This window comes from Phoenix dactylifera, unplaced genomic scaffold (assembly GCF_009389715.1).
Source record: "Phoenix dactylifera cultivar Barhee BC4 unplaced genomic scaffold, palm_55x_up_171113_PBpolish2nd_filt_p 000101F, whole genome shotgun sequence".
Lineage (NCBI taxonomy): Eukaryota > Viridiplantae > Streptophyta > Magnoliopsida > Arecales > Arecaceae > Phoenix > Phoenix dactylifera.
The window spans coordinates 1,335,501-1,360,868 of NW_024067683.1; the positions used below are offsets into that span (position 1 = coordinate 1,335,501).

The 25,368-nt window shown below is 42.1% G+C and overlaps 2 protein-coding genes across 3 annotated transcripts; one reads left to right on the top strand and one right to left on the bottom strand.

Moving 5' to 3' along the window:
- Positions 1 to 4,875: 4,875 nt before the first annotated feature.
- On the top strand, positions 4,876 to 16,826 carry LOC103697725 (probable protein phosphatase 2C 33). 2 transcript variants are annotated; one of them, XM_008779642.4, is made up of 5 exons: positions 4,876 to 6,043; positions 7,045 to 7,434; positions 7,657 to 7,774; positions 15,568 to 15,791; positions 15,974 to 16,826. In XM_008779642.4, exons 1-5 carry the CDS (start codon positions 5,792 to 5,794, stop codon positions 16,484 to 16,486), a joined length of 1,497 nt encoding a protein of 498 aa, XP_008777864.2. In that variant the 5' UTR covers positions 4,876 to 5,791; the 3' UTR covers positions 16,487 to 16,826. The 2 variants fall into 2 exon arrangements, with proteins under 2 accessions (XP_008777864.2, XP_008777865.2); XM_008779643.4 differs by lacking the exon at positions 4,876 to 6,043 and adding an exon at positions 6,050 to 6,953.
- Positions 16,827 to 22,891: 6,065 nt separating this feature from the next.
- On the bottom strand, positions 22,892 to 24,860 carry LOC103697727 (NAC domain-containing protein 72-like). Its single transcript, XM_039116543.1, has 3 exons — positions 24,633 to 24,860; positions 24,193 to 24,445; positions 22,892 to 22,989 (listed from the first exon to the last, which is right to left on the bottom strand). Exons 1-3 carry the CDS (start codon positions 24,858 to 24,860, stop codon positions 22,892 to 22,894), a joined length of 579 nt encoding a protein of 192 aa, XP_038972471.1.
- Positions 24,861 to 25,368: the final 508 nt, after the last annotated feature.

Genomic DNA, 25,368 nt, shown 5'->3' on the forward strand with positions numbered 1-25,368 from the left:
AAATCGCGGGAAGATACACCTTGAGAGCCGGATCGGCTCCGGATTCAATGCGCCCGCATTTATTGGAGCCACCCGTATCGGAACGACCAGGGGGCCGCAGTTTGGCTATAAATATAGGTGCAGGTGCGATAGAGCCTGCCAAACGGGAGCTGTTCAGGTTGCCATGGATCGTGGGCCTCCTCTCCGGCGCATGGTTGAGAGACCCCTGCCGAAGGAACGGGAGGCGCGCCCTTCGCGACTTCCGCCAACTAGCCGTTTCATCTGGGATCAACAAGGAGGTTCTCCCCGGCGGAACTCCGCTCTAGGCGTTTCATCCGGGATCACGTCTCCCCTCCTTGAAGTTCGGCCTCCCGATTGAGCTCCGCACTAGGTGCTTGATCCGGGACCGCGCCTCCATATGCTCTTCCCCCTTGTATTCCTTCTCTCCCCTAACACTGGGGAGGACCGGAATATCCCTTGGAGGTGGCGTTCCCCTGGAGGCAGCGGGAGCTTCGTCTGCGGCGGCTCCTCATCCTCTTCGTGGGGCGTGGATGGCGCCTCCGGTTGGAGGCAGTGTGGACTTCTCCTTCGTCCACTTCTTCTTCATCCGCGCCGGCTCTTCGTCTCTTTCGTGAGACGCCGATGGCGCCTCCGGTTGGAAGCACCCACTTCCGACGGGATTGCAACCGCTTCAGATGGAGGTTTCGGGATCCCAGATCTTCAGCTCCTCGGAGTCTCCACCTCTTCTTTACTTTCTTTACACCCTAATTCCCCCCTGGGAATTCCTTGTAATCACACGAGCACGCCGTTGTAACCAGAAATTATTGAAATGCAAAGTGTTATACATTTTTGAACTGTCTTTCTGGCATCGTCGTTCTACTGGTAATACATCCGCAGGTTAGCGGAATTCCAGCTCCTTAGAATTTCTCGACCATCTAGGGCCTCCAACTGGTAGGAGCCAGGTCGGTTTACCCAGCGAACCTTATATGGGCCTTCCCAATTTGGCGCTAGCTTCCCACCTTCCGCTCCGACCCCGAGTCGGCTGCCCTTGATGCTTCAGTCGAGCCCTCCGCGTTCCTCTCGGGCCGGGGGCAGCCCCCAGTGATAGTATGGATCACGCCCGCGACGGGTCGATTCTGCTCCCGAGGCTCCGGAGGGGCCGGGTCGGCCGGACGCGAGTCTGCGGGGGGACGTCGGTCATTCACGTATCGACCGAGATGCCCTCGGCAGATGAGAGCCTCGATCTCGTCCCAAAGCTGGAAGCAGTCTTCGGTGTCGTGGCCGTGGTCCCGGTGGTACTCACAGTACGCCCGAGAGGGCCTCCTCCCAGGGATCTTCTTCATCTGTCTCGGGACCGGGAGGTCCTCTCGCCCCTTGATTTCCATGAGGATCTGGGCCCGGAGAGTCAGGAGAGGAGTGTACCGGTTGAAACGTCGGGGCGGAGAACGAGGGCGTAGGGCGCCGTGGTTCCTCGCCGGCGACGGGCTTCTGCGCCGACGTTGAGGCGTCGGGCTCCTCCCCTGGCGTGCCTCTTTTCGCCTTTTCTTCCCGAGCTTTGGAGGGATCTCGGCGGCCTCCTTGCTCCGGTGGGCGGCCGCCTCCTCGGCGTCCGCATACTGGTTCGCCCGGGACAACAGCTCCGGGAAGCTCCGCGGCAGGCGTTTGTCCAGGGAGAAGGTGAGTCTGCCCTTTCGGAAGCCACGCTTCAGGGCTGAAAGAGCCACCTCCTGGCTCAGGTTCCGGACTTCCAACGTAGCCTTGTTGAAGCGGGTAAGATAATCCCGCAAGCTTTCTCCCTCGTTTTGCCGAACATCAAAGAGGGAGTCGGAGACCAGTCGCCGCCGGCTACTGACGGCGAAATGGGTGATGAAGAGGCGGGTAAACTGATCGAAGGATTGGATCGAGTTAGCCTCCAAGCCGGCGAACCACGCCCTTGCCGGGCCACGGAGGGTCGCCGGGAAAGCCTTGCAGAGGAGAGGACCTGATGCTCCGTGGAGGAGCATAAGGGTCCTGAAACTCTCGACGTGATCCCGCGGGTCCGCCGCCCCGTCATAGGGCTCGATCGCCGGCATTTTAAACCCCGGCGGATTTGGGGTCCGCAGGATCCTCGAGGCAAGCGCCGGTTGGGAGGAGATCTCCAAGTCGGCGAAGGGATCTTTAGAGTGGCCCTTCAGGACCTGGAGTTGTCGGTGGAGATCGTCCACCCGCCGGTCCAGGGAGCGCGACCGATGGGTGGGAGACAAGGAGCACCGAGAGGGGGACCGACTGGAGCGCGGGTTCCTTGAGGACTGGGGGGTCTGGGAACGCGCCCGGGCCCGCCTCTCGTACCCCGCGCAGCTTCGATGGGACGGTCCCGGCAGAATGGACCGTGCTCGAGAATCTTCCTCGCGCCGGCGCTCCTCCCCATGGGAGAGGAAGGAGCGCGGGTTAAGGAGGACAGGTGAGCGCTCAGGGAGCAGCGGCTCCTGGGCCCGCTGCGGCGCCCGAGACATCACACCCTGCAGGTTCTGCACCGCCTCCGCGAGGGTGCGGACCTGCTGGGCTAACTGGTCGAACTGAGCGGCTTCGACCATCTGAATCGGGGGTGGAACGGTGGAGTGTTGCTGAGAATGTGTTGGAGACGCAGCGGCCTCCCGGCCGGAGGCGCGAGAGGCCCCGCGACCGGAGGCATTGGAAGCTCCACGACCACCTCGCCGTGCCATTACGATCGCTCTAAGATTCGGGCCCTCCTTCTAGCGCCAACTGTTGCTGGTGGTCCAAACCGAGAATGATTGACACAACGGTGTGAACGGGGTTCCGTCTGAGTTGTCTTGGTTGGTGTTGGTTACGCTCCACCTTCCACCGGGAAACCTGCGAGCAAGCCTCGCACCACCACTGGGGTAGCGGGGGCCCTCCGACGATCAAGTCAGAGGAGATTGGAGGAGGAGGAGAGATGATAATAGCAAGCAAGAGAGTGCTCTGGAAGATATTGCTTACCTCCCCCCTTCCCCTCCCGCAGCATATATACCAGGCTGGGGGGTCCTTCGGGGGGGGGGTTGGTCATCGTGTGGCACGATGGAGTTGCCACTGACATGGCCGTTACAGGGCGTCGTGGGGCAGCGCTGGATACGGCCGTGACAGGGTGTAGTGGAGCTCCGCCTTGTACGGCTGTTACAGGAGATCGTGGAGCAGCGCCGGATACGACCGTTGCAGGGACAGAGGGTCGTGGCGTGCTTCAGGGGAACAGCCTGTCGTTGTCGAGAGGTTGCCGACTCGGGATCGGATTGCTGGATCAAGGGGCAGCCGACTCGGGGTCGGGCTGCGAAGCCGGAGATATCCGACTCGGGGTCCGATTGCTGGATCAAGGGGCAGCCGACTCGGGGTCGGGCTGCGAAGCCGAAGATATCCGACTCGGGGTCGGGTTACTGGATCAAGGGGCAGCTGTAGTCTTCTTGGGCGCGCGTGTCGGTCACGTGGGGCATGGTGGCTGAGTTCCCCCGTAACAGTGATGTTCAACCATCAAGTGTAATCTAATTTAAGAAAGAGTTATTTTTGCAGAACCTAGCAAAAAATGTGTGACAAATTAAGGAAAAAACATAAAAAAGAAAAAAAAAGCAAAATATTCTAAGATGGTGAAGAAACCTAGCAAGGGCAAATGTGCACAAAAGTCCAGCTCCCATGAAATTTGATTTCCTATAAATTATAAACCATCACAAAAGGATATATACCTTAAAATAAGAACCATATTTATCAATCAAAGCTATAGTTATTTATTTTAATTGTGGAATCAATTAATCATGCATAAAATGATTGTCTACATTAATCATCAAAGGTGTATCTTTATTAATTTTTTTTATTTTTAATATTCATAAATAAAGTTAAAACTTCCACGAGCTGACATAATATTTGAATTTAATCGGAATAGCTCGTGTTTGCAATTTTTCTAAAAGTTATATTTTTTTCGTGCTGAAGTTGAGTTGATCACATAATCCAAATTTTCCAACCTAATTCTTTGCTTGTCTTGCACGCATTTCACAACTATATTGATGAAGAATCTCTTGGCGTTCCTTATTTAATAACCTTAAGAAAAATGAAACAGATAATTTGGTAGCTGCTCACATATGTGATCTTTTGATATGTGTGCAATTTTATGTATTTTTTTATGTGATAATTTCGTGCATCGCTCGGTTTAGAAGCATTCAACTCTAGCATGAGCCGTTCATGCGTCGCAGCTCATGGTAAGGCCGGGATGTATGGATAATTTGGTTAGCGCAAAGCCAATAAATCTCCTTATAAAATTTCCCCGCAATGGCCTGGGCCAAGGCCAAATTTGCCGCCCATTCCCCTTATCCCAAAATCCAAGTCACTGGTAGCTATTAATTATATAATAACAATGCATCAGCAAATATCCACGATAGATATATCATATATCCTTATCCCCCTCATCAAATAGTAATAATAATAAGAGTACGGTGAGAACATGGCTAAGACAAGTAAATAGCATTTTTTAATGGTAATAAAGTCTAAGGGTAAAAATGTCATTTTACCACGTGTAAAACATAAATTAACAATATAAAGTAAAAAAACTTGATAGGTTTGTATGAGCGTGAAAGGGAAAGGAGAGAGAGAGAAAAGAAGGTGATAAAAAATTAAATTGCATTTCCATAATAATGTTCACATATGAGGGCAAAATTATGGCTCATGGGCCCCGCTGGGCATGAGGCTCCGGTCCTCCCAGATGACCGAGCCAGAGAAAAAAAGAAATTTACTTAATTAATTTGTTAATTAATAAACAGACAAATACAAATAATAAATAAAAAATAAAAAAATTAGACATATGAGGAGAGAGTGAGAGATGGGGGGTGGAGAGAGGATAAATAGACATGAGGGGATAGAAAAGCAGTAACAAGAAAAAAAAAAAAAGGGAGAGAGAGAGAGACGGGGGGAGGGGAAGACGAAACAGGCGAAAAAACGGGAAGCGAGGCGAAGGGCGCCACGGGATTGGAGAAGACGGGAAAAGGAGAGGAGAGAGGTGGAGCGAAATCTAGTGGGTAGGGTCAAGAGAGAGAGGGAGGGGATTGGAAACAAAAGAGGCTCCTGTCATTCTCTTCCTTTCCGTTAAATGTTCTGCTTAGATCCCTAATCTTCATTTCCTATCCTTCATCAATCTTTTCAGATTTTTGATCTCGATTTCCCATCTCTGTTTCCTCCATTGTTGTCTAGATATTTCTAAGCAGTTATCATGGAGGATTTTTATTCTTTCTGCTGTCCTCTTTGTTTTCTAATGAGATCTGTTTGGGTTTTTGGTGGTTCGCTTTGTTGATCGTTAATTTTGGTGGTCTTTTCGCGGATGGTTGGTTGTAATGGTTTTTTGGAGGTGGATCTGATCATCTTTTTTCGGATTTTTAGAGGGTTTTTTTGAGGACATTAGAAAGTAGTGGCGGAGGAAAATAGATTAAAGAAAGGCAAAAGAAATAGGGAGAGAAGATTCCATTCAATCCCCATTGTCTCTGCGCTTGGAGAGGGCCCAACGAATCTGCTTTTTTTTTTTTTTTTTTTTTTGCTTTGGTTTTCCTCCTTTTTCTTTTGGGGTTGAATAGAAATTTGCCTTTGAGGAATTTTGCCAGTCCACCAACGTCGAGAGGTTTTCTTCGGAGGGGCTGACTTGGGGGTGGTTGTCGTCGTCGTCCGCGTCGGCGGGCGGGGAGGGCAAGGCTTGGTGGCGGCGGGGGAAGGAAAGGGGGTATCGACGGATCCGCCGGAGGGAGGAAACGGGGGGCTCGGCTGCCTGGCTGGTTTGGAGTGCATACTGGATATAATCAGGGCCCTCCGGATGGGGTCCTGCCTGTCGTCGGACGGGTGGAGCAGCTCGTCGGAGCCGTCGACCCCGTCGTCGCCCACGTCAGGGGTCAAGCGGCCCCGCAAGGCGGCGTCGCGGAGGCGGCAGGGCCCCCGGATCTCTTCCTTCGAACAGCTCCACCGGATCCCTGGGAGGATGTTCCTTAACGGGGCCAGCAGCGTCGCATCTCTCTTTACGCAGCAGGGCAAGAAGGGGACCAACCAGGATGCCATGATTGTGTGGGAGGTTCATTTTCATCTACTCACAAGCAATATTCTTATGATGTTAAGAACTGACTCGATAATCCCAAGTTATGCATTGAAAAACTTTCAAGCCTTAAACAAGCTTTTCCCCTTTACGGTGGCCAGTGATTTCCTAACATTGGACAAAGACAAATTAGAGTGAGAGATTTGGTTCCAGCTTTCCAGCCAATTATTTCTCGGGTTTTGCTTAACACGGCTCTATTACATCATTTGATTTTTGCTTTACGATGGATTATTTTGTTTTAATTATTACCGGACAGGCTTTACATTAAGAGTATTTCATATTCGGGTTCTTCGCATATTCCAGGGTTCTCCTACTACATGTCATTTTCTTCTCTCTTTCTTTGATTCTCCCCTCTCAGCACCGCGGATCGTCATGAACATGACTCGATAATATCCTTTTTTTCCCCTTACATTATTCAGTGTCAAATGATTTCTCCTTGACACTATCAGTGGAGCAATTCTGTCTTGTTGAGTCACTGAATTTGCTTGTCACAGTTAATATTAGTCTTTCTTGAAGTATATGGAGGTGATTTATAGCTTTGTATATCGAATCATTAGAGATGCATATATCATGCTAATCTTTATATATAATTTTCCTTATGATCTCTACACCTTTCAGAATATGGCTTGTTTGGTTAGTGGAATCAGATCAGGCGGCTGCTTTGGGAAAATAATTTCTTTGCTTGATTTGCTATAAAACTTCCATGTAACCCTTCACAAATTTCCTGAGTAGCAGTGGTTTGAAATGTAATCATATTTTCAGAGACTGTGGGTGGCTATTTTCCTAAATTTTTATTTATTTTGAGATGAAGATGGTTCCCCATCTGTCAATTTTGCATTTTCTTCTGTTCCACCGGTTGTCACTCACTGTATTTGCACATGCTGTGCACGTGAGTAACCTTGTCATTTTGTTGGCATGATTTTCTCAGGGAACTGAGGATGCCGACTTTGTTTACTTAACTTTGGATCTTCTGTTTGCAGAATTTTGGTTCGAGAGCAGACACAGTCTTTTGTGGGGTTTTTGATGGTCATGGACCGTATGGCCACATGGTTGCAAGGAAAGTAAGAGATTCTCTGCCTCTGAAGCTGAGTACTCATCTGGAAGTAAACGTAGGAAGTGATGATTGTAGAGAGGGCAGTATTATTAGCCATTCAGGAAGCATGAATTCAGAAGAAACTTCATCTATATGCCTGGATGAGGGGTCCGGGGTTTCCACTGATATTGAAGAGAAAGATAAGCATCCAGAGATCTTTATGACACTGAAAGAGTCATTTGTGAAGGCTTTCAAAGTTATGGATAAAGAACTGAAACTGCATCCAAATATTAATTGCTTTTGCAGTGGGACAACAGCAGTCACCATGGTCAAACAGGTAACAATAATTAATATTCCTTATGTCTCATAATCTTCAAATAAATTGTAGAAGAAAACCGAGAATTGCTCCATGGAAGCAAATATCTTTGGATCTTATGAATGTTCCTTCTTACAGGTATTTCATATTAAAAAAGAAATGATGAAAAGCACTTTGCTGAAAAATTAATAAATAAGTAAATTGAGTTTCCTGACTTTAAGAGGCATCCTGCTATTTATATAGGGTGAAGATCTTGTAATTGGGAACGTGGGGGACTCAAGAGCTGTGCTGGGTACTAGAGATAAGAATGACTGCTTGATTGCAGTTCAGTTGACTGTGGACCTTAAACCTAATCTACCAAGTATGGTTTCTCCTTTACTTTTCAAATTTTTTTAATGTATATGTTTTAAGTTGTTCAATGTTTGGGCTGCATTTTCTCTATATGAGTGAATGGCATGCCTTTGTTTCGGATCTAGGATTTGAAATGGGGCAAGAATATGGGAAATGCTTTATGACTTTGTTGCTAATGTTCTTTGGTGGTACAAGGAAAATATCACTGTTGACGTGCTCATGTTTTCTGTATTTCAGGACTACTTTCTGTAGGAAGGAACATAACAGGAATTCCTTTTTTTAGTTATAATGTAATTTTTGTGATGGATACTAGGAACTTAGTTTCCTCTTATCAATTTAGGTTTTTTGTTGTTTTTATGTCCCCTTGATGCTAATCTAGAAAGAACAATTTTTAAACTGCGTTGTAGTAAAATCTTGTCAGGGTATGAGAACAAACTTTTCTTATTCATGGAATAACATTTATAATTCATTTCGACCAACTCTGATGTCTTGCATGCCAATATTTGAGTTCTAATGCATTAGCGCTTCTTAGGATGAGAACCTTAATGGTAACAATAAGAACACTTCTGTGGAGAAGTTGTAGGGGTTATGGAGGAAAGCTTGGATCATGTGAATTGGGTTAAGTTTCTTAGTAGTAAAAGTGAGGGTCAATGACACAACAATAGAATGAGAAAAATGGCATTGGAGATTGGAGTTTGAGTCAAAACAGCTGATAAGACATGAGATTAGAGGCATGCCCTATAGACAGAATTAAGACTGCAAATGGATCGGCTTGACCCATGACGCGACCCGACCGGACCCGCGTAGATCCGACCCGATCCAAATTTTAGGACTCGCGGGGCCGGGTCGGGTTCTAAATTTGGACCCGTTCTATTTTTCGGGTCGGGTTTGGGTCAACCCAATCTTGATCCGATCTAGACCCGACCCGATCCATTTTTTTTGGGTTAATTTTGGATCATTTACTAGAAGACCCGATCTAACCCGACCCGAATCCGGATTACCTGTTTAGACCCACAGGCTGTAGCCCTAGATCTGGAGGCCCACATGCCGCCAACTTTCCTCCGAGGCCTCGTTCCCTGAGGAGACCGGATCCTCACTCCATCTCCTTGCGCACTGAGCAGACCCACTGGGGGATGTCGGCATCGTGCTCCTCGACAAGGTCATGGAAGGGGGTTTTACCGGTCGGGAGCTCGAGGAGGAGGACGCCGAAGCTATAGACGTCGGAGTGAGGGGTGAAGGAGCGGGAGCGGGGGTGGCGGGTCTTCGGGGCACGGTAGAAGAGGGAGGAGGAGAGGTGGTCGTCGTCGGGGGAGGGGAGGAGCCAGAGGACGAGGCCGTAGTTGGTGAACGGGGACTCAAAGTTGCCGCCGAGGAGGATGTTGGAGGTTTTGGAATCCGAGTCCCCTGTCCGGTGAAGGAACCCTAGATCTGGAGAAGTCAAGAAGACCCCTCCTTCCTAGATCGATCTCCCCCTTCTGCACGCCCGCGAGTTTTTTTGGCATCCGGCGATTTCGGCGTGCTTTGTCCCTTCTTCCAAGGTATGTCCCTCCTCCGAAACCCTCTTCCTCCTCCTTGGATCTCACCTGCGACCCTGACACCACCCTCTTCCTCCTTGGATTTCACCTGCAACCCCAAACCCACCCTCTTCCTCCTTCTCGGATCTCACTTTTCACGACACCATGCACCATCTTCCTCCTCCTCCTCCTCCTCCTCCTCCTTAGATCTCACCTGTGACCCTGACGCCGCCCTCTCTAGACACTTCCCTCCTCCTCGGATCTCACCTGCAAACATGATGCCGACCTCTCTCTCAATGCTGCTCTCTTCCTCCTCCTCTCCCTTCTTTGACGTGCCGCTGTCACCTACTCGCCTATGCGGACCCGACTTGGACCCGACCCGGACCCGAATTATTCGGGTCGGGTCTGGGTTATACATGGACTCGACTCAATCCGAATGATCCGTTGGGTCCAAAATTATAGCTGTGGACCCGATCTGACCCGACCCGACCTTCAATTGGGTTGGATCAAGGTCTAAAATTAGGACCCGAACGAGAAACCGGGTCGGGTTGGGGTCACTCAAGACCCGACCCAACCCAACCCATTTGCACCCCTAGACAGAGTGTATTGGAGTAGGGGTGTCAAGTGCGGCTTGAAATTAATTTCGACCTTGAAATTTGAGATCAATCATGATTTTTTTTACTGCTATTTCAGGATCAATTCGAGCCTAATTTCGAACCGAGCCAAACATGAGCCTAAATAAACAGCTTGAATATCCTAAATCAAGATAGGAATCAACTTAAGCTTGTATCCAGCTTGATTTCAAACCCGGCTCAAATCTGAATTTAATGGATTCAAAAAATAAAAAAATACTAATTTAAATATTAACTATAAAACAGAAAGTTGGAAATAGATACCAAGGATGCCATCACAAAATTTAGAGTTCAAACTTTAACTCTTGAATGAAAATTCAAGTCAACTTCTAAAGATTGGGGGGTGAAGGGGGTTGTGCCTATTGATAGTAGAGTTGTAGGCAACCTGTTTCTAGCACCTCCCTTGAAGTGGTTAACTTTATCATCACATGTAGAAGATCACAGAGTTTGCATGTGGTGCTGCTTGGAAACTTGAACAGGTCCATCTATGGCCTTCTTGTGTGCAGGGATTAGCATGTATTTGAAGCATCCGATATTGAAGCTAACTGCACCCTACACAAGTTAGTTCCTTGAACCACTATTTTTGTATAAATTTCGACAAAGAGGTGTTGATGCTAAAGGCAAGTGTGTTCTTTATGGGTACAAAAAGAGACTTCATCTCATTCTTCTTCAGCCTTGCAACTTAACATGGGGATTATGGTATTGTTGCTCTATATTCTGAAGCAAAGTTGAGTCTATTTGAAGTGTCTAATGTTTATTTAAGTTAACCACATTCTTGGGATATTAATATGGAAAAAAAATAGCCATCAAAATCTCCACTATTAATGTACTAACAGGATAACAAATCTTAAATGGGTATTAGTGCTGATGAAATGTTTTTGAACTGATTGAGATAGTTAGGGCAGATGCAGCAAAGATCTGAAAGGGCTCTAGTAAGAAAAGGTACTTTAATTTCTGTTGATGGGTATAGAAGGGGAATGTCCGAGATGACAATGGAAAAGCTTGAAATTATATCAGAGGTAGCCCTAAATAGGAATTCTTGGTAAATGAAGACCCATAAAACCTCCTAAGTAGTTGGAATAAAGCTTGATGATTATGGTCATAGTAGTGCTGATGAAAAGCTTCTCTTTGTGTACAGTAGGATATTGGCCCTCATCTTCATTTGCATATTGTGACATTGCATGGGGCTTATGGCATAGATATCTTCATGAAAGATAAGCATTTGTTCATAATTTCATCTACTTGAAGTTACCACTTAAATTAGCTAAAGTACTTTTAGGTTTTATGGAATCTTAAGATAAGGAAGAAGATTAGCCTTTCAAGTTTTCATGAACCATTTATTAACCTAACAGTAAATGCTACATATCATTAAAGAAATCTGCTTGAGTGATGATTTTCTTTCGTGGAATGGCTCATAGAAGTGGCAATATTAAGCTAATAGTAAATGCTACTTTTAGGTTTTGTGGAATTTTACGATAAGGTAGAAGATGAGCGTTTCATGTTTTTATGAACCATTTATCAAGCTAACAGTAAATGCTACATATCATTAAAGAAATCTGCTTGAGTGATGGTTTTCTTTCGCAAAATGGTTCATAGAAGTGGCAATATTAAAGCTAATAGTAAATGCTACTTTTAGGTTTTAGGAATTTTAGGAGAAGGTAGAAGATCAGCCTTTCAAGTTTTCATGCACCCTTTATTAAGCTAACAGTAAATGCTACATATCATTAAAGAAATCTGCTTGAGTGGTGATTTTCTTTCGTGAAATGGTTAATAGAAGCGGCAAGGAGTAAGAGTCTTTCATCATTACAAGTATGACAATTCTCATTAGTTGGAATTGCAGAAACATAAGCATGCATGTGTTAGAATGGATTTTTGCATCTTGCCAAAACTTTTGCTCTCTAGTTTGAGTAGCTTATTTTGTTACCGATCATTCAAAGTAATTTTGTTGGTTTATGACCTTTTTTCTCCTTTATTCCGATCACGGTACTTGAGTTCTGGAGCTATGTGACGGGTTAGATCTTTTTACTAAATTTGTTAATCTCTTTTCACACTGTGATGGTAAGATATTAGAATATAAATTTTAGTGTATGTAATGTTGTAAATAATATCACTTAAATATATAATGTCATGTCTTATACTGAGTGGCTGAGTGCATTGTTGTTCAGTCCTTAACCAACTCTAACAGTGAGAAAACTAATTTTGACAATGAATAAATCTAGATCTGAATCCGACTCATGTAAATTTACTTCAGATTCATAGATGCTAAGACCTTGAGTTTGCTTATGTTGGATTCGGCACAATCAACAGAAATCCAGGTTTCTTAACCTGCTTTTGAACTCAGACATTGCAGGAAATTTTCTCTAAAAGGGTTCTCTCTTGCAGTATAGCTGACTAAAAATGGGTTTAAGAAGTGGTCATAGACTTCAGAGGTTAAGATGCCGGGACAAGAGAGGAAAAAGCATCCAGGTTTTAACAAAGATAGGGATATCATTTCCCTCTTTCTCCTTGGGGAGAGTGAGAGGGGATCTTTTGTCATCCTTGCATTGTTAGCTTCCCTGTGGAGTTAGGATGGGAGATGAAAGAGAAAGTGAAGCAATGTAATTTTTGATGGCTGGACTTGAGTCTCATAATATCTGAAACTGAACCATCAAGATGTTGTCTTGTCTATTACGTCTTAAAATAGATTATTTTACGTTGGATTTTTTCTGGGTTCTCTTTCTCCATTATAAACCTAATAATTAGATGATTTTCCGTAGTTTTTGATTGCGTTACAGAGAAACTATCTTATCCTCCCACTGAAATGTCTTATGAATCAAATCATCAGTATCATGATTCATGTAAAGATTATTGTGGATTCCAGCAGGGCCACAATTGCCGTGTTTTTGCATCCATGCGAACATGTATCTTATGCATGTGATTTTTCTTTTCTGCATAGAATTTGTTAAGTAGTCGGCACAAAATATATTAGATTTTAATAGCTGGATGTCTTTGGAAGGTAGGGTGGGGATATATACGAGTAACATTGAGTTTATCTAGTTGGTCAAATTTTGATGGAAAAACTTAAGATGACTTAAAATAATAGGTTAATTAATTTGAGGATCCAATTATCTTTTGTTTGGGAGTTCTAGTGACCTTTCTAGAACAAATTGTCTTGTTAGACTCCATAGGTGAAAGAATAGTGGAGGCTTGTCAAATGGGGACAATATTGTGTATGGATTTATTTTCATATTTTAGAATAAATATGATTTAAAATATGTAGTGGTAGGAGATTTTCTCACCCATCTAGACTAGTATGTATAATATTAACTAGATGGAACTTAACAGGTTAAATGAAGAATGGTATGACAAAAAAGGTTATAGCTTAAATGGATGAGGAGGATGGAAAGCAAATGTGGTCAAAGATCAAGAGAACTGTTGTTTAAGCAAAGGGAAAGATATTGAGGCTTTTTAGAAAGCATCAACCAAATGTTGATGTTGTGAAGGGGATTAAAATTGATAGTTTTGATACATGGCACATGAAAAAGTCTCAAATTTATGGAGTTCTTTGTCAATCTCTTTAGGAGTGATTGGAAATGATAAGGAACTGGTTTGATTCAATGAAGGTTTTTGGTTCTGTCAACCAAGTATATCTTGTATGATGAATAGTATTGTATCCTTAGGTTCTCTAGGTTGGTTATAAGTATCCGTTGATATTTTGGAAGTAGGAATGACATGAAATGAGGGCACTCTGTCTCACAACTGAAATGATAAGGAACTGGTTTGATTCAATGAAGGTTTTTGGTTCTGTCAACCAAGTATATCTTGTATGATGAATAGTATTGTATCCTTAGGTTCTCTAGGTTGGTTATAAGTATCCGTTGATATTTTGGAAGTATGAATGACATGAAATGAGGGCACTCTGTCTCACAACTGAAATAACAACATTAATTTTCTGTTTTTTTTTTTCCTTCATGATGCTAATTATATATTAAATATGTCTTATAATATCAATGGGTTTCCATTTCTTTTCGCCCTTTGGCTTTTTGTTGCCTTTGGGATGAATATAAATCTTATGTCAGAACTGTCAATTGTCATCTTACCTTCTCATCTGGACTCTTTGGAAGTCCAGAGGAATTTTGGAGGGTTGCTTCTTCATTGCTCAAGCTTAAATTACAAGCAGAATGGTAGAACTACCTATTGATAAATGACCATGTAGGTCATGGCGGGCCCCACTCTTGTCTAAATTTGCCTTGGTTAGGAATCTGTTACAGAGTTTAGAGAGTTCATGACAGGCTAACACTCGGTGGTTGTAAAATCTGCTCAATCCCTTAATGAAGCCTTCTATCTATGGAGTTGTCTCTATAGCTGACTGGTAATTGATGGGAAAAGGCTTGGATGATAATGATATAGGATGGCATGATACGTGTATTGTGCCATACCATGTTGATGGTTGATACGCACTAGCACTAAGAGATTAGTGTGATGATATATTGGTTGATGCCAATCCCCTTTTTCATTTTATTTCATTTGTTTCTGTTGCACCAGTTCTCAAAATAGAAAAAGAAGTGGCTGGTCCGGGAGGATCCAAAGATAGTGTTTGTGAGGTGGGCACATGGTCTAATTGGTTCAGAATGGTGGTTAGACTCATAGACTCATGATTGATGGGATTGGAAGCAATAGAAATGGGTAACATGAAGCTAAGATCTTCTGAATTTCACTTTATCCGTAGGCATAGATAAAATAATCTGAGTCTAGCAAAAAATTGATGGTCTACCTTTAGTCGATTTGTTTACAAAGGTTTCCATATTATTAATAGAAACCAGGTCATTTGCTTTTCTTTATACCTTCCTTTTTACAACGTGTATTAATCCATGAAATGCAGGAATTTTCTTCTCAGTTACTGCAAGTTTGTTATCTTTTGTTTTGCTTTTGCTTGCTGTTCTTCTTGTTATAGCTATCTTTCGAAGTAGTTCCTTTGGCCAACATTAGTTTCAGGGAAGAAAAGAGACTTCAGATACGAAAGAGGAAGGGTGAACAAAGGATACTTACTGGGTGGTAGTGTAGGAATGCATAAATTCCTCTTTTGGTACATTTGGCCTTGAATAGGAACCAATGGAGAAATGTGACCCATTAGGTGATCCAAAGAGATGGGAAGTTTGAGGAGTAAGTATATGATATGGTAAACTGTAGTACTACTGCTCATTGTGTCAATTGTGGAGACCTTATATTTTTGGCTTTAGGTATTCCTTCTTTTTTTCCAGTAGGATCCTTCATATATAGATATGTATTTATTTCTGGCTATTAAGTATTTTTTATATGCTGACTAGACTTTAGTCTATTAACACACTTGAACTATATCTGCTTCAAAATTCCATCTTGCCCTGGTATAAGGAGAACCAGCTGACACCTTTAATAATATGTATTACTTGTATTCAATATTTTAAGTTAAATGTAATATACTACAGAAATTATGTTACAGGAAGCCCTATCTTACTGACTCGTAACTCTTTGCCTAATTAGATGTACTTCTCTTTGAGTGAAAGTAGATTTCTGGCAACTTAGGGACTGTGGGTGCTTTTCCATCATGAATGTTCTGCCTGTGGAAGCAATTTGTATGTTTCAATAGGTTTAAGAGAAAACCTTCAATTGCGGCATGTCTTAAGAGGACTTTTTTACAGGGGAAGCGGAGAGAATCAGGAAATGTAAGGGTCGTGTTTTTGCTCTTCAGGATGAGCCAGGGGTGGCTCGGGTTTGGCTGCCGAACAGTAACTCCCCGGGCTTGGCAATGGCACGAGCTTTTGGAGATTTTTGTCTGAAGGATTTTGGTTTAATTTCTGTGCCTGAAGTTTCATACAGGCGCGTTACTGAAAGGGATGAGTTCATTGTGCTGGCCACAGATGGGGTGAGGCAATGAAACATAAATTTGTTTCTGCCATTTTATTTTATTTTTACCTCTCTTGTAATATGATCTGTATACTGACCATTGAGCCAAACAAATTATCCTGAACAGTTTCATTGAATAATTATGCTGTCCTTTGCCAACTGCGATGCTTACGTGCTGCTTATGCTTCCTTGTTCTTACAGGTGTGGGATGTCTTGTCTAACAAAGAAGTGGTTGACATTGTCGCCTCTACTCCTGCTCGGTCCTCCGCAGCTCGTTCCCTTGTTGAGTCAGCAGTCCGAGCCTGGAGGCTCAAATACCCAACCTCCAAAATTGATGATTGTGCGGTAGTCTGCCTATTCCTGAATGCAGATGCACCCAATAATTCTTCCAACCTCAAGACCAAAGTGAGTGGATCAGCTGATTCTATGGGAACTGCCAGAGGCAAACAAGAGCCATATACTCCAAGTAGCGTGGATCATTCTGGCACCATCCAATCTGGTTCTGAGATCCTTGCAGATGATGATAATGAAGGCACCAAGAAACAATTGTCTAGATCTCGGTCATGTCAACAGCCCGCTGATGGTGATGCCACCGTAATGGAGGGTGATGAACGGTCTGCTCTGGAGGGTGTATCTCGAGTGAATACCGTGTTAACCCTGCCAAGGTTTGTTGCAGGGGTGCAGCCTCCTGCAAGCACCAAGACTCAAAAATGAGCTTGACTGATTGGCTGAGCTAGTCTTTGTGGGCTGATGGAAGATGCCTGCAGTGGGTACTCCTTTATCTATTGTTTTGTGAGGAGAGCAATGCCGGCTTTATTAGCATGTCCGGGTCTCTCCATGAATTCCATATTCCGGCATGAGTAGGATTGCAGTTTTTGTAAAATCCCAACTCAGTTAGTGTTATTTGTTATAATTATTGTGTTCATAATAATTTTGTCATTAAGGAGATCTATACATCACTTAGAAGTCCCTCTTTTGTATTCTTTGATCTTCTCATGTCAAAGTACTGTTTCTTATTTGTTCATCTATTTATTGATTTATTTTATTGCTTGCAGTGTGAGCAGCATAAACAAGAAGCTTTATTCATAAATTTCATGCTACTATAAAGATTTTATATGTTGTTAAATTCTATTATACCTACTAGGAAAACTGTTCCTTGAGAAATCTCATATCATATTAAAAATGAAAAACTTTACATGCCTATACATTTAATCACAAACCATTTCTTGTTTTGATAACTCTGTTTCTGATCAAGGCTAGCTCTTTTACAAATTGTAGTATTGACCATCGTGGTCAGATTGTGTAGATGTTTTAATAAGTGTCTGTTAGGAGGGAAAATTTTAAGCTAGCATGAATGCAAGTAATGAAAAATGATTTGAAGAAGTTTGGAATAACATCAAACCTGACCTGCAACAGGAGTAATTGGCTCTGGGTGATTTGCACTTCTGGTATTAAAGAGTTGGAAGGTGGATTATGGCTATGATCTGATCTAATCAGTACCAAATTGTGCGCACTGCAGGAATCCACAAACAGTAAACAATTTTTTTTCCTTCTCTTAGCTAATCTTTTGTGAGATATATAGCCAATGGTACAAGTTGTGCGTGTATTTGCAGGGACATTAAAAATTATTTATTTGATAGAGAAGGATAGAGAAGCTTCTGCGGAGAATGCACCTGTGAGGGAACAGAAAGCTGAGAAGATCCTTTTCTCAAGGGGCAGGTATTAAATGCTGACCAATGGGCCTACAGAGTCGGTTTGGCAAGATAAGAACCTAGACCATCAGTGGGACACGAACCAAAAAGTCATTTTCGAAGCAATGACCAATGGGCCTACAAGGTCGGTTTGCCGAAAGATGCAGTCTAGAGTTTATGGAAGATTATGGAAGATGAGATCAAGCAAGATTGCTTAAACAATCGAACCACTGAAGTTAGATGAGCTTGAAGGGAACTTGGATGGTGGTGCCGTGATGGAAACTAAATGCCAACAAGAAAGAAGAGGCAGGCTAGGAACTTAATTGGGAAAGTTCAGGACGCAATTGGGCTTCGGTATGGTTTTACCTCCCATCCTACGACCCTTTTTTGGTCGTCTGTTCGGAGGGCTGCTGCTTAATTTTGATGTTTGCTGATAATAGGCAAGGATCCAAAAGGGAAAATTCAGAAGTGCATAATATTTTATGTAGTGAGTACAATGATCAGCAACCAAAATTTTGTCAGCTTTAATTTGGAATTAATGGAAATGGAGTGGCACAAATTTTGATCTAGCAAGGTTTGTCTTGTCGAACTAAGAATGGCATCAATATCCATTAAAATATTAGCTATAGTGCCAATGGATGGTCTAAAGCAGGGCCGGCTCAACCCTTAGGCGACTGAGGCGGTCGCCTAAGACTCTGGCCCCCAAATACATTAATTATAGTGTGTTCCAAAATGAGCCTCAAATGCTACGTATCCTTATAGCAATAAATACATTAAGGCGTTCAAATGCATTTATGTTAGGACGTACCTTTTATCTAAAGAAATTTATTATCTCTTTCCTTATTTATGCATTGAGGCCTCCAAATGTATTTATGTTGGGGCCTTTGAGTTCACCTTATGCCCCTAAATGCATTAAGCCGCTGCTGGCCTAATGGTTAAGAGAGATAGCAAAGTGCTACAGAGACCTAGCACTATTTGGCCCATGTTGGTTAAGTTAAGGACTACAGATTTGGTGCGAGTTTATCATCAAGCCACTATTTGAGTTAAGGCTATTGGTAATGGTAAGGATAACTTAGCTCTAATGGTAGTAGCGTAATGCCAATTACACTCCATGATCACACGTAACTTCAGACGTTACACTTCTATTTTTCAGGTTCTAATAAGTGCGATCTCAACGTATAACTTTGGCAAGTCTAGACTAAGGGTTCCAATTCTTGCAAAGCCAGCCAGAAATAAATGGTTTCGGCATCGGGTTTCAATAATCAATTTGAAATTATCCAATTATAAATGGATTGGGTTCAGATGCGCCCGTGAAACCCGATAGGTGATCATGGATGGAATAAAGCCTTAAAACTTAAAGCTCTAGGATATGCTAATAATAGTGCAATGCATAATCCTCTCTCTCTCTCTCTCTCTCTCTCTCTCACTCACTCACTCACTCTCACTTTATTTTGTTACCCCATTCCTACGTCTCCTTTTTGTCCTACTCTATTTTTAAGTATCTAAGTCATATGCGAAGCTGAATTGGCAAATTGGATATTGGAAGGAAAACATTTTCCCCGCTACTCTTTTTTTTTAAATAAAAAAAAGGAATATAGTCATAGAAGTCACCTCCGTTTTTATTCATGAGAAATGGTGAAAGAGAAAGAAAAGAGGCCCATTTTATTTTCTACTCTTCATAGATGTATATACCTTTGACAAATCCGATTTTACCCACCCCCAAAAAAAAGGCCTCACAAAAGGCCCAATGTTAGGAGGCCAGAAATCGACCAGACCAATAACAGTACTGTCAGAAATGGTGACAATATCTCTACTGCTAAGCAAAAGGAGGTTGCCTTTATCTTATGTATTTGTCATATACTATTTTTCTCTAAATTAGACACTTCTATCAATATATGAAGCAAATCCTGTTTACAAAAGAAACATTTCTTGTTAGACTACTGGAATCTTCCCCAGAGTCACTTTCGCAACACTAGGGATCAACATGAACTGGTCAGGCCTTGGCTCGAATCAAGCCTAGGGTCTAAACCTCAGGAAGAGCCAGTCTGGTTCAGATTGCAGGACCAAGCCCAACGCATTTGGGACAATCTTTTAAGATGCAACAGGTCCAACCCAACCCATAACTCAAGGGTAGAAGTCCAGGCCCGGCCTGAAAGAAATTATGTTTATGTTTGGCTCAAGTCCAATTGGGATATATATAATATATTTAAGAAAGTAAGGGCAGGTCCTATTGTTGGGGTCAGGTTACTGAACATTGTTCCCACATGATCATATTCTAGCAATGCTTTCAAAAACAACATCAATCTTCATTAAGATTTTATTGTACCACTTGAAATAAAATTCTCAAAGTCGGCCGAGAAAACTACATGTGATTAAAATTCAATGCAGATATACTACATATCGGCATGCATGTTAAACTTCGAGTTGATGCAGAATTTTTTCAGAATCCTTCTTCAATGAGGTCATTCGCTATGTCAAAATCTTTAGGTAATTCTAACTGGGCCTTCGGTAGTACTGTAGGCCTTTGGGGCAGGCTTGTTAAAACAATTCATGGACTTGCTCATGAAACGCCCAGCCCGGTATGATCAAAAGAGACTTGTATTTATTTATTTTGGCATATATGCCCCTTAAATGTCCACATATATTGATTTTATAAATTGACATGTATGATCTATTTTTAAAAGCGTGTGAAGCATAGTCAGAATATTAGCTATGCTTTTCAAGAAAAAATTATGAATTATTCATGATTTTCATACAAACCAAATTATATGTATACCACCTCAACTTCATCTTCCGTTCCATCACCTTCCTTTATCATAACAAATATTTCCAGCCATATACCTATTAAGCTCGACGACACTAATTGCTTGTCGTGGAACTAATAAAGAACTAATACTTCGTGGGCATCATCTAATGGGTTATGTTGATTGCTCAATACCGGCTCCACCAACGGATAGTCCTCAATACACTGATTGGCAAACAAATGATCAAATGCTTTTATCTTGGTTTATTACAACTTAATTTATCAGTCTCAGCTTTGCCTTACATAATGGTCATCAAGTCTGCCAAGCAAGCATGGGAAGTCTTGGAACATCACTATAGATTGGCCACTCCCTCTTATGTGATGATACTTCGGAAAGAGCTTCATTGCATCAAGAAAGGTTCACTCTCAATGCAAGATTACCTGCAAAATTTTAAGGTACTTACAAACTAACTTGCTGCCACTAGTTCCGTTGTCTCAGATGATGAACTTCGTTTTTGTATTCTGGATGGTTTGCCCCCAATATATCATCTATTGCTTCTATCATTCGAGATCGAGCTCAAACCTCATCCATCTCCTTTGAGGAAGTAGTCAATCTACTGATTTATGATGAGGTGAATTTTGAAGAAGAGACTTATGCTGTAGACCAAGGTATTGCCTTTGTTGTCCAACGCCAAAACTTCAACAGATCTTATGGTTCTAGTACTAGGCCCAATCAATTTCATGGGTTAGGACAAAACACGCCACAGAAGAGACCTAGTTCAGGACCAAATTGGCACTATAATGCCCATATATGGAGTGTAATCTAACAACCAGCCACTGTAGCAAACATGCCCATAGCTGTAGACTCATGCTGATTGTGATGAGGTGAGTCTTGAAAAAGAGACTCATGCAGTAGACCAGCCTTTGTTCTCCAATGCAAAAAACTTCAACAGATCTTATGGTTCTAGTACAATGCCTATGGAGTGCAATCTAACAACTAGTTACTGTAGCAAACATGCCCATAACAGCCACGTAACAATGCCAATGTAGTTGGGTCCTCATCTAGCCGACTAGTTAAATCTGCAACAAAGTGGGCCACCTGACCATCGGTTGCTATCAATGCATGAATTTTGCTTATCAAGGGTGGCATCCTCTTGAGAATTTGACGGCCATGGTAGCTTCTCGCTATATGATTGATGACACATACACTTGGTATTCCGACATCGAAGTGACACACCACATTACACCCAACTTTGGCTATCTGTCTCATCTAAGTATGGCGGCTCGGTTCGTTTATCTCCAACATTGGATCCTCTTCTATTTCATTTTCAAATGCTACATTTCATCCAAACCATATTTTAGATTGTTCCAATGCATCTTCCAACTTACTTTCAGTCAAAAATTTTCCAAAGATATCAATCGTTTCTTTGTTTTTGATGATTGTGGTTTTATTGTGAAGGATAAAATCACAGAAAGACTCTCTACCCAGGAACAATTGAGAATAGACTCTACACATTTCACTTATCTCCACAACTCGTCGCCCGTCTTAGCCAATATGTTTCCAATGATTTATGGCACCATCGCCTTGGACATCCTTCTGAATATATCCAAGCGGCCATTTTCTCTTATCTTTTGCTTGCTAATAAAACAGAGAAACAAATTTTCTCATCATGTCAATTAGGCAAGAGTTGCAAATTGCCAATTTCTAATTTTACTTTCATTTCTCATAAACCTTGAGAATTGATACATTATGATATTTGGGGTCCCACATTTGTTTTTTCTTGCTTAAATTTTAAATATTATGTTTTATTTGTTTATGAATTCTCTTGTTATTCATGGATATTTTTCATGAATTTTAAATCTTATTTTTAACATATTTTTGTTGAATTTAAAGTGTGAGCCGTAAATCTCTTTAATTCTAGAATTAAAATTTCCAATTCTGATGGTGATGGTGGTTCACTGGTAATTACTTCACTCATTCTCAATACGTATAGCATCTCCCATCAATTATCTTATTCTCATACGCTCAAGCAAAATGGTGTGGTTGAGCACAAGCATTGCCATATTATTGAAACTGGACTCTCTTTTGGCGCACTCATCACTTTCACCCAAATTTTGGTTTGAAGCATTTAGTATTATTGTGTATTTAATCAATCATATGCAACAGCCTACCCAAAATAGCCCTTTATGAAGCACTTCTCAAATCTCCTCTCCACTGCCACCATTTAAAGGCTTTTGGTTATTAGTGTTACCCTTGGCTGAGGCCCTATACTCAAAATAAACTAGAGTTTCGATCTGCAAAGTGTATTTTCCTTGCATATAACTCTCAACATAAAGGATAAATGTGTCTTTACATTGCTACTAGCAAAATGTATATCTCACACCATGTTATACTCAAAAAGAAAGTGTTCCCATATTCTTTACACTCTTCACCACCATTTGCATCTATAGATACCAATCTTACATCCTCATTGGGTTCCCTCACAACTTGGTTACCTGCTAGTTCACAAATTGGCCCCATTGATACTATTTGGTCTCATCAATCTTCACCCACACACCCAACACCTGTACAAGAGTCCACTCCCAATGCTAACTTGGATCCTTCACCCGTGACTAACAGCTTATAAGACCACTCAGCAGGCCTATTGATTCCTTGATCCATACCTTCCGATGCAATTCACGGCCCTACTCTACCTTTATCGCCTTCCCAAATAGAAAATCATCCCATGCCCACACAATATCCAAGCACTGCCAACCACAACCCACTGGCCTTGTCCCACCACCTAGTAGCATGAGATTATCAAAATGAAATTATCAAAAAGACAATCTTTTCATCCACTAAACATCCCTTGCCTGTTGAATCCACATGCTAATTTGTCAGGTGCAAGAGGATTTTCAAAATCAAATGCACCTTAGATGGATCCATTAATAAATACAAAGCTTGTTTGGTGGCTAAGTATTTTTATCGGCAAGCCGGTTTTGTTTTCATTGAAACTTTTAGCTCTATGGTCAAGCATTCTACTATTCTGGTTGTTCTTTCAATAGGCTTGGCTCAAAATTGGACTTTACATTAACTAGATGTGGAATGTACTTTTCTTCATGGTAATCTTCAAAAGAAAGTATGCATGGCTCAGCAAACTGGTTATATGGACCCAGCGTACCTCAATCATGTTTGTCTAATGAGAAAATCCATCTATGGACTTTCATTGATGCATGCCTAGGCTTAGGTATGAAAAGTTTAGCTCCAACTTACAAGACTTTGGCTTCAAAATCTCCCTTTTTTATCCCTCTTTATTTATTTACAATCATGATGGTGTTTTTAGCTAATCTTCTTCTATACATTAATGATATCATCCTCATTGGGAATAATCAATCTTCTCTTCAGCGTCTCATCAATACTCTTTGCAATTCCTTTGTGTTGAGGTTCATCAAACATCTTAAGGTTTATTTCTTAATCAAAGCAAGTACATTATGGACCTTCTTCAATGTGCTAAACATGCTTGCGTGCACAAGCCCCCTTCCTCTCGATTCTTCGGTAGGGCCTAGGAACACGGTATGCCACCCTGCCCTGCTGCTTTGTTGGCATTGGCATGATGAGGTGTTGTGAAATGGTTCGATGGACTATTGGAAGATGCACAACTGCAGACGGCTAGAGCAGAGCGGAGCCAGTCCCAGCTCCTTAGTCAGTAGATGATGATTTTCTCGCTCAGCTATAGCCGTAGACGACTATTTGGGTCAGCTCCTCTGAGGAGCCTTTCTCGCCTCCCACCTCAATGGCCACACCATCATCTACTTGAAAATTAGGCCTCTCAGTAAATCCTCCTTTCTTTAATCCCACTTTTTATCGAAGCATAGTTAGAGCTTTGCAATCTGTCACTCTCACATGACTTAACATCTCTTTTTCTATTAATCAAGTATGCCAGTTCTTGAAGAACCCAACTGAGGGGCATTTTACAATAGTTAAGAAGAAAAGCTGCAGAACAAACCTAAGATATCCCTGAGGTGGAAATCGTAGAGGTTCAACTCTTTGATAGCCTGGCATGGAAGGGGTTGGTTCAACAGCCTGGGCCGAAGGTAGAATTTCACCAGCTCCTTGGGATAAGGCCTGAAGTGGTGGCCGGGCGCAACGTTTCCAATGCCTTCATCCTCCTCTTCCTGTTCATCCACTTGAAGCTCGCCATCCCTCGATTGATTTAGTGTTGGCTTTAGGTATATTTCACACAAAGCCATAGCACCAAGCTACAGAAAAATAAGATTAAAAATAAAATATAATGTTAGAAATGGTATGAAAGCACGTAATCTGATGGTTCAATCCATCGTAGAAATGAAGGGCTACATGTCGCCATATATATAGGTGGTAGCTAATGCGGGCAAAAATTTGTCGGAGCGAAACTAGCTATGGATGATGCATTTTATCAGGGTTTACCTCATTCTTGTTTTGGTCAGTAGTAAACCAGAATTCCTTAATAGTGTACTCTTGCATCAGCGATCTTGTTCTTGTTCCATTACCTTGGTGCCCTTCATAGAAGACAAGAGACTTCTTGCGACCAATCTCCTTTGCATCTCTATCTCTGATGATCTTATCTTTTCCCGAGACCTTCCAATATCCCCCATTTGTTATGCGAGCAGGTCTTGTTCCATTAGGATATTTCATTTTTCTTTAGAGTGAAGAAATATAGATGCTTGCCGGCAGGTGTATTGCCTATGAAAAACACAAAGTTTTTTGTTGCAGTTAAAAGCAATACCTCCAACATACAAAAAAAGTGGTAGATAGAATCATTAAAAATAGCTAGCTTTGCAATTCATGATATAAGATTAATATTTTTCTTTACCTAGGTAGGAAAGAAACTGTAGGATATTCATTTTTCACTTGTTCAGCCAAATTGTAGTTATGTATGCTAGATCTTATAATTTTTTTAAATTATTATATTTATTGGAAAAAATAGATTATAAAATCTATTCTATTCTAATTGTGCGACACGTTGAGCTGCATGACAGTTATAATCTACTCTAACTAGAGTCTCACATCTACTCTAACTCCCTAATATATATACATCAATATTGAGGTGCAGCCGAGTTGATGTGATATTAATGTTCTCTCCCATCACTTAAGTCCTTCCTCCAGAATTATTATTTATTCAAATATATTTTTTTAAAAATAG

Excerpts from the sequence above, each read along its gene's own strand:
- LOC103697727 (XM_039116543.1), bottom strand. The coding sequence starts at position 24,860 with ATGAAATATCCTAATGGAACAAGACCTGCTCGCATAACAAATGGGGGA. Across the intron at positions 24,446-24,632 it reads CTGACCAAAACAAGAATGAG|CTTGGTGCTATGGCTTTGTG; the intron begins GTAAACCCTGAT and ends ATTTTTCTGTAG. Across the intron at positions 22,990-24,192 it reads CCACCTCAGGGATATCTTAG|GTGGTGGGACAAGGCCAGTG; the intron begins GTTTGTTCTGCA and ends TCATGCTACTAG.
- LOC103697725 (XM_008779642.4), top strand. The coding sequence starts at position 5,792 with ATGGGGTCCTGCCTGTCGTCGGACGGGTGGAGCAGCTCGTCGGAGCCG. Across the intron at positions 7,435-7,656 it reads CAGTCACCATGGTCAAACAG|GGTGAAGATCTTGTAATTGG; the intron begins GTAACAATAATT and ends CTATTTATATAG. Across the intron at positions 7,775-15,567 it reads CCTTAAACCTAATCTACCAA|GGGAAGCGGAGAGAATCAGG; the intron begins GTATGGTTTCTC and ends ACTTTTTTACAG.